General features: G+C 31.5%; 2 protein-coding genes across 3 annotated transcripts; one reads left to right on the top strand and one right to left on the bottom strand.

Moving 5' to 3' along the window:
- Positions 1–67: 67 nt before the first annotated feature.
- On the bottom strand, positions 68–3520 carry LOC142611270 (small ribosomal subunit protein uS8my-like). 2 transcript variants are annotated; one of them, XM_075783350.1, is made up of 4 exons: positions 3360–3520; positions 2030–2176; positions 607–767; positions 68–420 (listed from the first exon to the last, which is right to left on the bottom strand). In XM_075783350.1, the coding sequence occupies exons 2-4, from the start codon at positions 2157–2159 to the stop codon at positions 322–324; spliced, it is 390 nt and encodes a 129-aa protein (XP_075639465.1). In that variant the 5' UTR covers positions 2160–2176; positions 3360–3520; the 3' UTR covers positions 68–321. The 2 variants fall into 2 exon arrangements, with proteins under 2 accessions (XP_075639465.1, XP_075639464.1); XM_075783349.1 differs by having other exon boundaries at positions 2030–2193; positions 3360–3504.
- A 10406-nt stretch (positions 3521–13926) lies between these two features.
- Positions 13927–14888, top strand: LOC142609363 (uncharacterized). The gene has a single exon (XM_075780931.1). The coding sequence runs from the start codon at positions 14045–14047 to the stop codon at positions 14651–14653; it is 609 nt and encodes a 202-aa protein (XP_075637046.1). The 5' UTR covers positions 13927–14044; the 3' UTR covers positions 14654–14888.
- Positions 14889–16355: the final 1467 nt, after the last annotated feature.

Here is a 16355-nt window from a genome sequence, read left to right as displayed (position 1 = left end):
TCGTTTATTATCTTTGGTTTTATAGAGGGAAGAGAAATGCAAATTAAGATACTTTTAGGTAACTATATGACCAAATTCTCAGGTAGATCTAGTGAATTTGTACCATCATGTTTCAATACTGAACAGACAATCAATTTAGGAAGAGAAAGGAAACAAAGTCATGTCCATCATCTCATTCTTTAACAGAGACAAAATTACAACTGACTGAAGAAGAAAAGTAGACAACATAACAAATGCTTGCTAAAAAAGGCAAAATGTAATCATATGGGCAACTCTATGCCCCTTTCCCTCCAAGCATGTCAAAAAAGGCAAGTTGGAAGTCTAAAGAAAATAACCCAAAACCTGACCACCCACATTCTTTTTAATTGCCTCTTCGTGATCCAAAACACCATCTGGAGTTGTGATTACGACATAACCCCACTGCACGGAGATAGGGAAAGACAAGTAATAAGATAAGTCAGAAGAAGAAGAATTTCATTCTTTCATAAACAAGTGAGATTTCATTAACAAGACAAACACAGCCCATTCTTCCCCCAAGCCTTTTCCAATATAAAAAGGGAAAATGAGCATCCATGACAGAATGTTGAACATCAAAATGTGACAAACCTGATGTGTTGGTAGCATACGCAATCTGTAATTTTCAATATCCCTTGCCTTGATATCCTGCCTGTAAGTGAGAGCCTTGCAATCTTTAACCCTGCCTTGTAGTTCAACTGATATCCTCCCCACTCTATGCGGATCATAGACCTGATAATCCTTGATGTACCCTACAAGTAACTATACCAAGTTATTTAAACTGTGCGCCCAGAAAACCAAGCTGTTCATTCTGCAGCATGCAAAAGATAACCAATAGCCTTTCAGAACCCAAACCCAAAAATAGAAGAAGGAAATGCATATCTGTAGTAGCTGGTCCAATCCATGGGTAGCAAAGCTTTGCTGGTCTAGAGAAGATGGTTTAAGAAACTTCCTAAACTACCCCTCCGTAAGCATGGATTCATATAGAAGCAAAGGAACTATCTGAAAATGCCTAAGACTAACCTTTCATAAGCAGCTAGAACTGCTGTGAGGAAAATTAAATGAAATCATACTTCTGATCCCAATGAAACACAAACAGCTATCCAATTAATCAAATAAAATACAGGCACCTCCTTGTCTCCCATTTTTGTTTATTTATCTATTTTCTAGTAACTTCAGGTTTCTAATTATGATAGGGACCTCCCAAGGGTTCTAAACTAAATTATCTCCCTCTTACTTTATGGCAATTGTTTCAACCTCTCGTCTTTTAAAAATATTGGACAAAGAATAAGACTAAAGGCACCAGTACTTAAAAAATAATAATAAAACAAGTAGAATTTTGGCTTAGACCCAGTATATGAGCTACTTATAAAAATAATAAGTATATGAGCTCTAAATCTAATAATACTTCCTCCTCCCACAATAGGTGGAGGATACGACAACGGGTTCAAAATTCACCAGATGCAAGCATAATCAAGAATCAAAAAAGCTTAAACCTATATCAGTTCAGAGTAGAAACATATACAAGAGCAATGAAAACACACACACACACACAAAACCTTGAGTTGAGTGTAACAGCACTGGACTTCACACTATACAAACATTGAAAAGAGAATCTAAAATGCACTGAAATTCACATGAAATGAAACAGAACCATGAAGCAATCATTCATCACTCTATTTAGAGTACCATTCTTTTTCAATCCAAACACTCCAGTAGCTCAGTGTCTCACTATTTCTGCTAGCTCCAACATTATGACACCAATAATTTGAAGTACCCACCAACCTTTTACCACTTCAGCACCAAAGACCAAAAACAAATATTACATTACCTCAAGATGAATAGAAACTAAACCATTGAAGTTGCAAAGATTCTTAATTGATACAACCCACCACTATTTCAAATAATAAGGGAATCCAAAAGTATAAATGGGAAATTTTGATTGAAGCAATGGAAAAAGTAGAACTATAAAGAAAACCCATATCAGCAAAGAGGGGGAATAGTACAGATTTACCTCGATCTTTCATGATCTTGAGAAAGGAAGAAATGACATTGGAGATAGGCTTCAACTCCACAGTTGCTTTTCCTCTCTTCTCCGCATTCACTATCGATCTCAACGCATCGTTCAATATCCTCCTCCCCATCTCTCTCTCTCTCTACCCTGAATGGTTAAAACCCCTAAGTCAGACACAGTCAAACAGTGAGTTTAGCCAGATTTGGTGGTCGACTTAATAAATAGTTTAATTAATAATTTTTTAAATTATATAAATAAATAATAAATTTTTAATATACTAAAACTCTATAAACATTTCGTTAATACAAAATCACAAATAAATAATTAACAAACTCTATGTTGTGGCTGTTTTTTACTCTTTTGCATTTTGCAAAAAAATCTTTGCCTATAAGCATTATTATACTTTGTTATGACAATGCACAATGATGAGTAGTTTAGTTTCTTAAACATTTGTAATTGATCTGGTTTGTATAATTTTTCATTGGTCTTAAAAAGTACTATTTATTACTTTTCCTTTGATTTGTTGTATATAAATTCAAATTATAATGTTTCTCATAGCGCCAAAGTTGTTCAAAGAATCACAGGTCAACCATTACTTTGGCATGATGCTCTGCATTGAATCTCATGTCAAGCAATCTGCCCATCCCAAGCGTACTATATTCTAACGAAATTATGTTATGAACTAGACAAGTATGGGTGTGATATAAGGAAATGATGGCATGAAGGGAGGCTAAAGAGTATTGGAATGCAAAACAGATACTGTTGAAGGAGTCCAATGTAGAGCAAGTTAGCCAGGGTTATCAAATAGAAGATAGAGATTTAGTTGAATTAGTTCTTTAGTTTATTGATAGGCTTATCAAATAGAGGCTTCCTATCATTTAGGAAGAGTTACTTGATTGTTAACAAATTATTTTTCAGAATGTAATTCTTTGTTGAATACTACTCCATATGGAAACATGCCCACCACAAACATCCATATGCATTTTTCTCAAACACCTCATATGCAAAATATTCTAAATCCCCTTCCCATGGCCCCGCCGCCCCAACACAGCTAAAACATGCCCAACACAAATGACACCATCCATCATATACCCATACCCACCCACCCACCACAAATGAGAGAAAAAAAATGCCAAGAAAATAAGCATATTTCCACTGACACCAATCTTTCAAGAAGTCAATAATATGGAATTTCAATTTGGAAGTCCATTTGCGAATATTCAGTAAGTAAACTATCAACCTCAAATACATGTATGTAATACTTAACTACAATGTGTTTGGACTCACGAATCAGTAATAAAGGTAAATATTCAAGAGAGAGAGAGCAAACCCAAGAGGAGGGAGATCTGTAAAAAGCGATCTGAGAGCTGAAGGAGGTGAGCTATGGCAATTGGCAATTCGCCATCGTGCTCGTGTTGGCTGAAATGCTGTAGCCGAAGGATTGATGGGCTCACCACTCAAAAATTGCTCGCCACGTGCACACGTATGGATTCATTAAAAACTAAACACAATTTTTGTCATAAAAATATAAATAATTAGGCAAATTATTTCTTAAAAAAAAGTAAACCTAAGTAGTCACATATTAAAATTCTTACCTAAATTTTATATTATTTATGATCATTTTTTTTTCTAATTTTTAATAAGATAGTGCGTGTGGTGATCTTTGTTGTGTGGTGATTTTTATTAAGTATATGTGATTGGGGGTTTTTTTTTTATATAGTCATTAATATTAGATTCTTAGTATTTTGCACTAATTAACTCACTTGGCACAAAAATTAAAAAAAATTTAAGTGGACACATGACACAAATTTAAGTGGATAATTATAATATGGTCCCCACATAAATTTAAATACATGGAAAAATTGGATTTCATAAAAATATAAATAATTAGTTAAATTATTTTTTTTTAGAAAGTAAACATAATTAGTCACATATTAAAATTCTTACCTAACTTTAATATTACTTATGATAATTTTTTTCTAATTTTTAATAAGATAGAACGTGTAAGAACTCGAAAAATAAGGGTCCAAGCCCACCTAGAACAATGATACCTTGTCTCTCAAATCAAGCCCAAACCATAGAATTTTTAAGAGAGTGGGTCACTAACTCAAGTGCAATACAAAAATAAGTCCAAGTCTAAAACCAAAGAATCCAAGGTAAAAGATAAGTGCAATTGGAACAATAATTGAGGGTAATATCCTCCTCGAGCAAGTTCGAGAATCAATTTCCTGCATATAAGTTTAGTTCTGGTTTCTTACAAGGTAATCCTAAATTCTCCTTACTAGTTTCTTTTTTCTTAGAGTTTGTTTGTCCCCTTTTTTTTGGGAGGTTCCCTTCCTTTTATAGTCCCTTCCCTAGCATCTTAGTCCTTTATCTATACGCTTCAGGTGATTCCTTAAGATACTTGTCTCATCAGGACCTTTCTGGAGGTGGTAGAGAGAGCTGTTAGCTGTGATATTGTTGTTCAATGGTTATTTCCTTATTAATGCAGCTGATAAGGTTGGTGTAGAGCATTCAATGCGGATGTGGGAGGTATCTCCTTCAGAAAACTTCCTTCCACCAACCTTGCTCCAGTCGCTATTTCTTCTCCTATCCTTCGGCCTCCAAGGGATATTAGTTGTCTTGATTCTCTTATTTTCCTCGAGTAGGCGTAGTCCTCGGAGTTTGCTTACCCATCTTAGCCTAGATTGGGCGAATCAATCCTCAATTGGGACTCCTCAATCCTCGAACCCCCCACAGAATGTATGACGATATTTGTTGTGTTGTGATTTTTATTGCCTATATGTGATTAGTATTTTTTATTATAAAATTTATAATTCATTAATATTAGATTCTTAGTATTTTGCACTCATTAACTCATTTGACACAAAGATTAAAAAAGAGTAATGCTCGGAACACAACTTTATGACACAACTCACCACGTGGTAAGTTATGAGTGGTGGAAGTGTGATGGTGGGCTGTAGGGACACACTTTTACCACTCACAACTCGTCACGTGGCTACTTGTGCACAAAGTTGTGTCCTAAGCATTACTCATTAAAAAATATAAGTGAACAACAAACTTAAGTAGGTAATTATGATGTGGTCTCCACATAAATTTAAACACATAGCGCAAAATTTGATTCCATAAGAATATAAATAATTAGTCAAATTATTTTTTTTTTTAAAGTAAACATAATTAGTCATATAGTAAAATTCTTACATAAATTTAATACTACTTATGATTATTTTTTTTATTTTTAATAAGATAAAAACATGTGCTGATTTTTGTTGTGTTGTGATTTTTATTGAGAATATGTGATTGATTTTTTTATTATAAATTTTTATAGTTCATTGATATTAGATTATTAGTATTTTATACTCATTAACTCACTTAACACAAAAATTTTAAAAACATAAGTGGTCATATGACACAAACTTAAGTGGATAATTATAATGTAGTCTTCACATAAATTTAGACACATTGGGCAAAATTGGATTCCATAAAAATATAAATAATTAGTCAAATTATTTTTTTTGAAAAGGTAAACATAATTAGTTACATATTAAAATTCTTATCTAAATTTAATACTACTTATGATAATTTTCTTCTTCTAATTTTTAATAAAATAGAACGTGTAGTGATCTTTGTTTTGTTGTGATTTTTATTGGGTATATGTGATTTTTTTTATATATAAATTTTATAGTTCATTAATATTATATTTTTAGTATTTTACACTCATTAATTTACTTGGCACAAAGATTAAAAAACTTAAGTGGAAAAATACCACAAACTTAAGTGGCTAATTATGATGTAATCCCCACATAAATTTAGACACATAGCGCAAAATTGGATTCCATAAAAATATAAATAATTAGTCAAATTATTTTTTTAAAAGTAAATGTAATTAATCACATATTAAAATTCCTACCTAAATTTAATACTACTTATGATCATTTTTTTCTTCTAATTTTGAATAAGATAAAACGTGTGGTGATCTTTGTTGTGTTGTGATTTATATTCAGTAAATGTGATTGGTTTTTGTTATTATAAATTTTCTAGTTCATTAATATTAGATTCTTAGTATTTTGTACTCATTAACTCACTTGGTACAAAGATTAAAAAACTTAAGTGGGCGCATGGTACATACTTAAGTGGATAATTATGATGTGGTCTCCACATAAATTTATATACATGGCACAAAATTTGATTATAATTTCAAATTTTAATTGAACTTTCTCTGATCTTTGCCTATTAATATATATAGATTGGCACGTAGATATTGACATTATCATTTGAATACATTCAAGAGTTTCATTTGATTGGTCATGTTTATCCAAGGGCGGAGTTAGGATTTTTTGTTGGGGAGGCCAAATTTTGATACTAATATAGGAGTCATGAGTCAAGATAAATCATCACATATATGCTCACATACACATATATAAACAATTATATTTTGATACTAGAGTTGGTCATAGTTTATAAAATATAGTGTATATAAAATTAACAACTATCGCAAATGTATCTTCGCAAGATAATATTTAAGGGAATTTATCATCTTTTAAGCTCTAATGAGAATACAAAAGTTGTCTAATTTGATATTAAAAATGTAAAAATAGGAATTTGTAAAAACAAAAACTACCTTGTTTCTATAATTACTAAATCGATTGACAAATTCTATTGGTTTTTATGAGCATCATTGGACTAACTCAAACATTTGAGGGGCCAAATTCTATTCTTGTAGTTAAATATTTACAGTTTTTAGTACATACACGTAATATAATAGTATTTTTTAAAATTTTGGGGGGGCCAAGCATTGCTGAGTTTATCTATATTTTATTAAAATTAAATTAAAGTAATACAAATAATGTTAGCCACTACAAAATTTCATCAAGATCAAGATTTTAAAATATTTTTTGTCCACCATATAAAGTAAGTTGCTCAAGTGCGATCATATTAACCATTGAGTATGTAGTAGGATGAATTCTATAGATAGATAAAAAAAAAAAAAAAAACATGCAAAGGGTAATAGGGTTATCGAAAACCAACTAAAAATAAAATCATAAAAATTTAGTTCACAATCATATTCTATATCATATTTTATTATTGCAAATCACTTTTATATTTCTAATTATTTCATAGAAGATGAGAAATATGTTGTGCAGAGCTTGTATGATTTGATCCGAAATGATGTGCAATTGGAACATTAAAATTAGTGTTACTTTGAGTTTTATCCAACACATTTTTGCCTCTAAAAGATCATGTCTTGTAATGAGTTGTGTTTAACAATGAAACATAGGAGTCTATTACTTGAACTCATTGTGGGGTCTTCTGGTGTCACATGCATATTTGTGTCCTGGCATTTGAATAAAATGATCATATATTTATTTTGTGGTAAAAAAATGCTAACAAATGGATATTAGTTAACATTTTAATCTACAATCTTCATATGAAATGAAAATTTAATTTTTTGAATCATACATATAGGGAAGCAATTTTTTGTACAACTACAAAATACCTTCAAAAGTTGCTACAAAATCATATGTCCATATCTATATGTGCTTACGTTTTAGTAATTGGATTTTGAAAACTATGATAACTCTTAAACTTCATGGAAACTAAGTAAAGAAAACACAAAAAATATATAATACAAAAATATCAACCAAAAAAAAAAAAACTAAATAGAAGGGCAGAACACAAATATTTAAAAGAGAACTTTAAAAGCTCAAAATAAAACTGCATAATGCAACTCCAATATGGAGAAATATACATACAAACATACACACACACATAAATAAATAAATAATTAATTAATTAAAAAAATGAAAATTTAACAACAATTTTTTTTCTAGTTCATCATTTGTGTTGCAAACTCATTAATTGTTTCGACAATTTATTTTGGGTAAACTACGTATTTGGTCCCTAACTTTTACACTGAATGTCAATTTAGTCCCTAACTTTTTAAATGTGTCAATTTGGTCCTTAACCTTTTGGAACTGTGTCAATTTTTTCTCTGCGGTTAAGTGATGGATGGAAAATACTGACATGACTAACAGCAAAAACTTTTTAAAAAAAATAATGACACATACGTGTACAGTGTACTGCCATGTAGAATAAAAATGAAAGAATAATAGTAAAATAAAAAATTTATATTAAAAATTAGGATCTCATCACGAACAAACAAATTTCATAGTGCTCCATCAACTAAAAATTAACAAAACCTATTTAGTTACAGAGAAACTGTAGGAAAAGGAAGTAGAATAGCAACTGAAAGACCTACAATCATTTCAAAATAAAAATTTTCTGATACTATAGGAGATGGAGGTGGAGAGAGCCGAGAAGAGGATTGTGAAGGGTTAGGGGTATGATCAGAATTTAGTGAGAAGTCAGGGAATATGGTGTAGAAAATAAAACGATGTTGTCTGGGAACCTCGAGTTCTTCTAGGATAATACAAGCCATGGTCTCTAATCAAGACTGACGCTTGCTTGTTTCCGAAGCTCAATGGTAATACAACAACATATTTTTTAACATATTTCCTTTTCTTACGGTTTCTTGCCAACCAAATAGGAACTTGTTAATTTTTGGCCTTTGTAGAAGGTTAGCAGCGTGAAACTTTGATTGTTTAGGATGAGATCCTAATTTTAACATAAAGTGGTTTTCCTTTTTTTTAATTATTATTATTATTTTTTTTTTCATGTTGCAGTACACGTGTCATTTTTATTTTAGCTGTTAATCAGGTTAGCATTTCCATCTATCACTTAACGGCAAAGACTAAATTAACACAATACCAAAATATTATGGACTAAATTGACATATTTTAAAAGGTAAGGACCTAATTGACATTCAGCGTAAAACTTAGGGACCAAATATGTAGTTTACCCATTTATTTTATACCTACATCTAAATTTGGTCAAAAAGGTCCAAAGATTGCTCAATGCACTTTGATATTATACCTTCCATGTCTATATGCTTGGATATTACTTTCTAAATGGTTGCGTTTGGCACAAATTCACATTAGTATCCAACTCATCAAATAATTGATACCGAACTTAATATTATAAACCTTCAAATTTTGTATCCCTTTATTAAAAAAAGTCCTCAATTAATCTTCAAAAGTTCAAATTAAAATTACATCATATCAAAACACTAAAATTGTATAATTCACCAAAAAGCTAAAATACTAATACCAGATAAGGGAGGAAAAAAGAACATAAAGAAATCTTAGACCGCAAATCATTAAATTATACAATTAAAATTAATAATATTACTTTTTGTCATTTAAATATTTTTTTTGAATAAATTCGGATTTAAAGTAGGTTCTCTTAACTCAGACCTATTGTTTCTCATTATTAAGTAAGTGCACTAAAATGGACTAAACTGGACCAAAGGGAATTACATAAGTACATGTATTTTTGGGTTCTTGAAAAAAAAAATCAATACATCTATTTTCAAAAAAATAAAAAATAATAATAATGAAAATTTTTTAAGAGTCCACAAATAAATTTTGTACATAAAAATAATTAGAATACTAGAAGGCAAATATATTCAGATGATTTAAGGTAAATATTTGGAGAAAACATTTTGTTTCAAAAGTCTTACATAAATAAATTTAATTAAATAAGTATGTAGCTAATGCAATTGAATTCATAAATTTTGAAAAATAACACTTGGTATGAATTTCAAATTTCAAATGTATATAGCACTCAATACGCTATCCACAAAAATACGTGTTGTCTTACAAATAGATTTTCTTTTAAGCCTATTCTAAACAACTAAAACTATAACATCTATTGTGATGGAGAGAAAAATATATCTAGAAATTGAAAAAAAAAAAATTCAACTAAAGAGAATGGTGTGATCGTCCTTCCTTGGAAGCAAATTGGTGGGGAAGCATGATTGTTGTTCGTCATAATAGTTCTTTAGCTAAAGAAATTGAACAAATGAACCTAAGTTTTAAACAGGATAAAAAAATCAAAGAGATTTAGACATCAAATTTAGCACTAACTTTGATAGGAAAATTTTAATTATAAAAATACAAACCAACCTCAAGAATATCTCATCATCTCCCAATCCAAATAAAATTTGCTTAATTTAATGTGCATGGTAGTGGATGAAAAAATCTTTGGTTTCTACAATGGTGAAAGAATAATGATTCCACAATGACATAAGACTTGATATGCCATATTAAACTTTACCTTGAAACTATCCAACTACTCATCTGAGTCCATTTTTTCACTAACAAAATAAACATTTCCAAGATGCATGATACTAAGAAAAAGTACGTAGTCCTTTCCTTGCCTAGCATAGACTATAGAAATACCTTTAAAGTTCAAATGTAAATATAATGTAAAGCGAAAAGTTCATCATAGTGAAGTGGTAAATAAATTTAAATGTAAATATAAAAATTATACTAGAAGGGGTTGGGTAAGTACACTTTGGTGTGTGGAGCTATGCGGTTTTGGCTTTAATTATCCACCGTTTACTAATCTCTCTAAAAATCTACAAAAAGAAATATATTTAAAGCATTTACTAATTTTCTCAAAGTAAGAACCTACAAAAATAAAGAGATTCACAGAAACAAACTAACCTAAGTAAATAACTTAACACCACATATAAACTTGAAACACACCAAATATGAAACCTACCAATTTTGGCCTACAGTAATGTAATCAGAATGTCATCTCTTGTAGCCTACAGTAATGTAATTAGAATGCCATCTCTTGTAGTTGTACTTTGGTTATGTATTGTATTATAAACTCGATTTAAAACACTAATATTACTATTTTTATGTGTGTTATAATAAGTATTACTGTTTACTATAAAAAAAAAATTTCATCTCTTAATTTTTTTTTTATATATAAAATCTATAAGCTAACAATCTAGAACACCAATCTACCATTCCTAGGAACCACAATGAATCAAACCATGAGACAAAAGAACATTTGACAACAAAAAAGTTTAAAACCCAAAAATGGTTACAAATTTATGAAATATAAAGTTAGGGGAAAGTATTAATTTGAGGTATCATAATTTGTGCAAGAGGGTGTGAAGGAACATATAAAAGTTGAAATCAAAGAGATCTTTCTTAATGTTTGTGATTAAGCCCAAGTTATTACCCCTTAACCCGCATCTCCTTTTCTATTTTGGGTACTATAGAATGCATTAATAAATTGAAGTCCAAAACATTCTAATAAACTAAACGTAATTTCTTGACTGATGGTACCCCCTTTCAACAAATATATATTCCTCCAACATAATTTTTGATTTTGATAAAAAATTATCATAATATATATGCTTTTTTTAATAGAAGAAAGACACCTTTGTTTTTTTTTTAATTAATAGCAAGAAAATCTACAACATAATAGTCATAGAGGTTTGGTGGAACAAACTCCATCCAAGCAAAAATCCAAAAAAGAAATTCTAGATCTCTTAGTTAAGGCAAGAGCTAAAGCATTGCCTTGCCGAAAAATGTAAGAGAAAGAGAAACTTAGGTGTACAAAATATGCTTCCACTAAAAAAAAAAAAAATTGGGAGTAATTCTACTACATAATATAGGAATTTTTATTGTTCAAATTTGAGGGAATGAAAAAATATAGAGGAATTCTAGAACTTACATTAATAGAAATAGAAAAAAAATGACATGTCAACTAAAAAAATAACAAAGAGTATGACATTTTTTTTTTTTTGAATGAAGCTATAAATGTTATTAAGAAACAGAAGCCAAGTCGACTTGAAAAACAGCTGAGATGTGTGGTGGGGCAAAAGAGTATGCTTATGATGAGGTACAATATTAGAGATGGTTTATTTTTTGGTTACCCATCACCATCTGATATAATAAAATGGTGGAAAAGAATATTTATGGCTAACTTTGCTTAATTTGTTGAGGATCTATAACTTACTCTTAAAATTATGGGACTAAAAATTAGTTATTATTGTTGTTATATTACTTAAACATGCTAGTTTATGACTATTTTTTGTCCTTATTTTAAAATTTATTAATAGCCCTTAACCTAGGAGTCTTTTGGCTGAATATGGTATAAAATAAGATTTATTTGTGATATGGATACTATTCAATCTTATCTGGGAGGAGAGATACAAATTTCAACAATATCATTGCTGAAATTCTGAGAAAAAGTAGGAGAGTGGAGAGAGAAATGATGTGACAGAAGGGAGAGAGAGAGAAAAAGAAATTTCGGTGATGTGGTTGCCGAAATATGTGCCCAATTTTTCAGCTGCCCGAAAAAGAGGAGAGAGAAGAGAAAGAGAAAAAAAGGAACTGTGGCAATGGAATTGCCAAAATTGGAGGAGAGAAGAGAGAGGAAAAAAAGAATTGTGGTAATAGCAGTGCTGAAATAGATGGGGAAAGGAGAGAGAGAGAGAAAAAAAATTGAATAGGAGGAGAGAGAGATAAGCAATTAGGTTTTGTAGATTGTAAAAAAAAAATATTTTACAGGAGATCTATGTAACTTCATTTCATCTGCATCATTCGTCCTTTGCAAAATAGGTACATAGATTCTTATTCCTTCTGCATAAAACCTATTATGCATAGCATTAATATCACAACACAATTTGGTGCTAGTGGTTTTTTGATCGAATTAGTTTGGTGCTTTTGGAAAAAAATTGTGCCAAACATGTATGTCATTGTAACTTCATTTCATCACCGTAAAAGTAACAATTATTTGCCTCATTTGTGGGGGTTATCGTAAAATTCCAATAATTTATTTATTGCTATCAAATTATCAATTATAAAAGTCTAGTGCATCCATTGGTATGGATTTAAAAGAAACATTCCAACATTGGTATTAGTAGTTCTTAGGCACTAATCATCAAAAGGGGGAAAGTTGTAAATTCAGATCTAGCTTATTAAGATCCTAGTAGTTTGATTGTATTGTCAATTTGAGACTATCACAAAAAGTTTAAAAACAACAACTTTCATAATATTTTTCATAATTATTAAAGTGGTAAAGAATAGTAATTAATCTTTTTTTTTTTATAGTAGATAGTAATTAATCTTTAACAAAAAATGGTTTTTAGTATTGCTCTAAATAAAAATTAGGTTACACTAATCATAATTCCTCGTTTTAATAAATTTCTTAGCCCGTTAGTGGATGAAAAACACTTTGATTATCCAGTAACTAATTCTGATGGGTGGGATCGGTTACCCTTAGATGTTTAATTAACAATGAGGATTGTTCTCAACGCGAACCATCAGCCCTCATAGGTTACTTCTCGACGTGCTCAGGTGTCTTAGTCTCCGCTGACGGAATCGGTCTATAAAGGAAACTTTGATGCGGCTTTCTTTGACAGTTTAGTTGTGCAGGTGTTGGAGTGGTATTTCGTGATTTCCAAGGCCAAGTGATTGCAGCTTTGAGTCAAAAAATCCCTTTGGTTCAATCGGTGGAGCTGCCAGAGGCTATGGCTGCTCGTCGGGCATTGTTATTTGCCAAGGAGTTGAGTTTGTTTGATGTGGAGATTGAAGGGGATTGTTCAAGGGTTCTTGCTGCTCTGAACATGGCGAGGAGTTGTAGCACTTTATTTGGTCATGTGATTGATGACTGCAAGAGTCTAGGGACGTTGCTTCGATCTTGCAAGTTCAGCCATGTTAGGAGGGAAGGGAATTGGTTGGCGCATGCTTTAGCTAGGAGAGCAGTTATATCTGCAGACACGGATGTATAGATAGAATCTCTACCTAGTGATTTGGATATTGTATTCCAATCAAATTTGATTCAATAAAATTTCCTTACTTTCTTTCTAAAAAAAAGGGTTAGAGGATTGTTTATTCATTATTGAACCCCAAAACGACACCAATCTCAAGCTTAAAAAAAAAGAAGAAAAAAAACAAAAAAAAACAAAACGACATGAGAATGAGATGAGATTCGAAGCTGAAATCCGAAGGTAGAGTTCATTTTGACTTATATATCATCCTATACAAAGATAGTCAATTACCTGTAAACAAAACTCAGATCTCTCAGAAACACAAACACAAACACAAACACAAACGCAACTCATCGCCATTACCAAGCAAGCTTGGAAACATGTCGACATCTCAACTCTTCAATTTATCCTCATACAAATACTCAGACAGCCTAACAGTGGTGGGCATCTCATTCTGCACCGCCATAGTCTGCGAGGCCATCTCCTGGCTCCTCATCTACCGCACCAACTCCTACAAATCCCTCCGCTCTTCAATCGACAAAGCCGCCAAAAAACTCGAGACCATGAAAACCGAAACCCCAAATTCTTCCTCCTCCGTCGCAAAGGTCAAAATCAGCAACAAGAAATCCAAGACCAAGAAGATCGATCGCGTCGAGACCAGTCTCAAGGAATCCAGCCGCGACCTTTCTCTCTTCAAGTTCAAGTCCGGTGCGGTGGTCGCGCTTGTTCTCTTCGTCGTTTTTGGCCTCCTCAACTCCTTGTTTGAAGGCAAGGTTGTGGCCAAATTACCGTTCAAGCCCTTCGGGATTGTCATGAAGATGAGCCATAGAGGATTACACGGCGACGATGTCACCGATTGTTCGATGCCGTTTTTGTACTTTCTTTGCTCGATTAGCATTCGCACCAATTTGCAGAAATTCTTAGGGTTCGCTCCGCCACGTGGCGCGTCGTCCGGCCTCTTCCCCATGCCTGATCCCAAGACCAATTGATCTCATCTGGTTTGCGAGTCTAGTCCCTTTTTGTTTTTGTTTTTATAATTTTAGGTTTTGGAATGGCTATAAGGAACTGATTTTTTGTTTATGAATATTCGGCTTGGATTTGAAATTCCTTGACCTGAAAATAATTGGTGCCATTTCCTAATTAGTTTTTTGTTTTTTTTAGCTTATTGATTTTGCTCTTAAATTATCTTTGAATGGAAAATTCAATGTCTTTTACTGTGGATTATTGCTATCAATGTGACCTGAATGCTAATCTCATTTATGTGAGGTTAAGAGGTGTTTCTACTTATTACTAAAACTAATTAAAGCTTCTTTAGCATTTATTCATTATTTCAATTTTCAAGTAAGCATTTCATTGTACTTCAATTCTTGTGAGGTGGCTAAGGACCGGGGTCTAAGTCTCCAACTAGAATGCATAGGCTCGGGTACAGATATGATACGATGACATGAGTAATTTTTGAAAAAAAAAAAAAATGTCACTTAGTAGAATTTCTATATATAAAAAAAAAATGTCACATGTATTCTTTTCTTCCGTTCTATTTAATTGAAACTACTCCTACTAATGTTATTTTTGGTTTTCCTTTGCCTTTTTAAGTTCCCTCAACCTGAATCAACTTACTCTTTCTTACCAGTGCATTAATCTCTCTCCTTTGCATATGACCAAATCATCTTAGGCAGCATTTCCTCATAAATTTATGCTATAATTATTGAAAAACAATAATGTTAGGATTATTTGGTATCTCATTAAAATACATTGGCTTTTATTATTAATTTCTTTAAGTTGAGTTATGCTGAGAGTGAGATTTATGGAAAGCTTATAAATTTTATGTCGGCTCTTAAAACTTCCTACTTAGGATTCCCACATTGTTTAAATTTTACTTAGATTGGATTTTGTCATGTAAGGTTGATAAATTGAAATATAAATTGCAATGTTATGTTGTTCGGATGTTGTTGCAGAAGATTGAAAATTTAAAACATAAATTGCTATGTTATGTTGCCATCTAAGAATTAGAAGCTCATGAAATGAGCATGTAGTTATCTTGAAACATATCAAAGATAGAGAAAATCTGATGTTTAAGACGTGAAGCGCACGTTGATTGGTAATGTAAAATGGTTCTTGAAGGTCATTTACTTAATATGCTGTTATTTACTTATTTACTTAGAAATGAGTATTGGAATATTTGTTACTGACTTTTGCTACTAGATTTTTAAACAACATAGCCTTAGTCTTAAAAATATGTGTTGGCTGTGGTCTACTAATTATTCGTGGCTATTGATTTTTAAAGAAGTTAAAAAGTTGTTGGATGTTGTAATTATAAACAATCAGTTCTGAGATTGCACATAGATACATGGTTTGGGTCCAATATTATATTTTAATGCAATCAGTTTAGGGTTATTTGTGAAAGTGGAGTAAGTGAATGCTGACATGATGTCATATTAACCAGTTCTAAAAAGGTATTGTTTTAACCCAAAAAAATTGTCCTCAACTTAAAGAAACCACACCAAGTTGAGGGAACCAAAAAAGGTAGAGGAAGACCTAATACAGCATTAGTAGAGGTAATAAAAAAGGATATGTCAATAGAATGGAGGAAAAGAATACATGTAGCCGTCCTTAGTAATCTGTTGAGAATCTATAGCAAACCCCAAAATTTTGGGAATAAGGCTATGTTGTTGTTGTTATTAAAGAAACTAC

The sequence above is a fragment of the Castanea sativa genome, chromosome 9 (genome assembly GCF_040712315.1).
Source record: "Castanea sativa cultivar Marrone di Chiusa Pesio chromosome 9, ASM4071231v1".
Taxonomy (NCBI): domain Eukaryota; kingdom Viridiplantae; phylum Streptophyta; class Magnoliopsida; order Fagales; family Fagaceae; genus Castanea; species Castanea sativa.
Note: the sequence above shows the minus strand (reverse complement) of the source record. Positions and strands in the feature narration are given on the sequence as shown.

Excerpts from the sequence above, each read along its gene's own strand:
- LOC142611270 (XM_075783350.1), bottom strand. The coding sequence starts at position 2,159 with ATGGGGAGGAGGATATTGAACGATGCGTTGAGATCGATAGTGAATGCG. Across the intron at positions 768-2,029 it reads CAAGATCATGAAAGATCGAG|GGTACATCAAGGATTATCAG; the intron begins GTAAATCTGTAC and ends AGTTACTTGTAG. Across the intron at positions 421-606 it reads GTATGCTACCAACACATCAG|TGGGGTTATGTCGTAATCAC; the intron begins GTTTGTCACATT and ends ATCTCCGTGCAG.
- LOC142609363 (XM_075780931.1), top strand. The coding sequence starts at position 14,045 with ATGTCGACATCTCAACTCTTCAATTTATCCTCATACAAATACTCAGAC.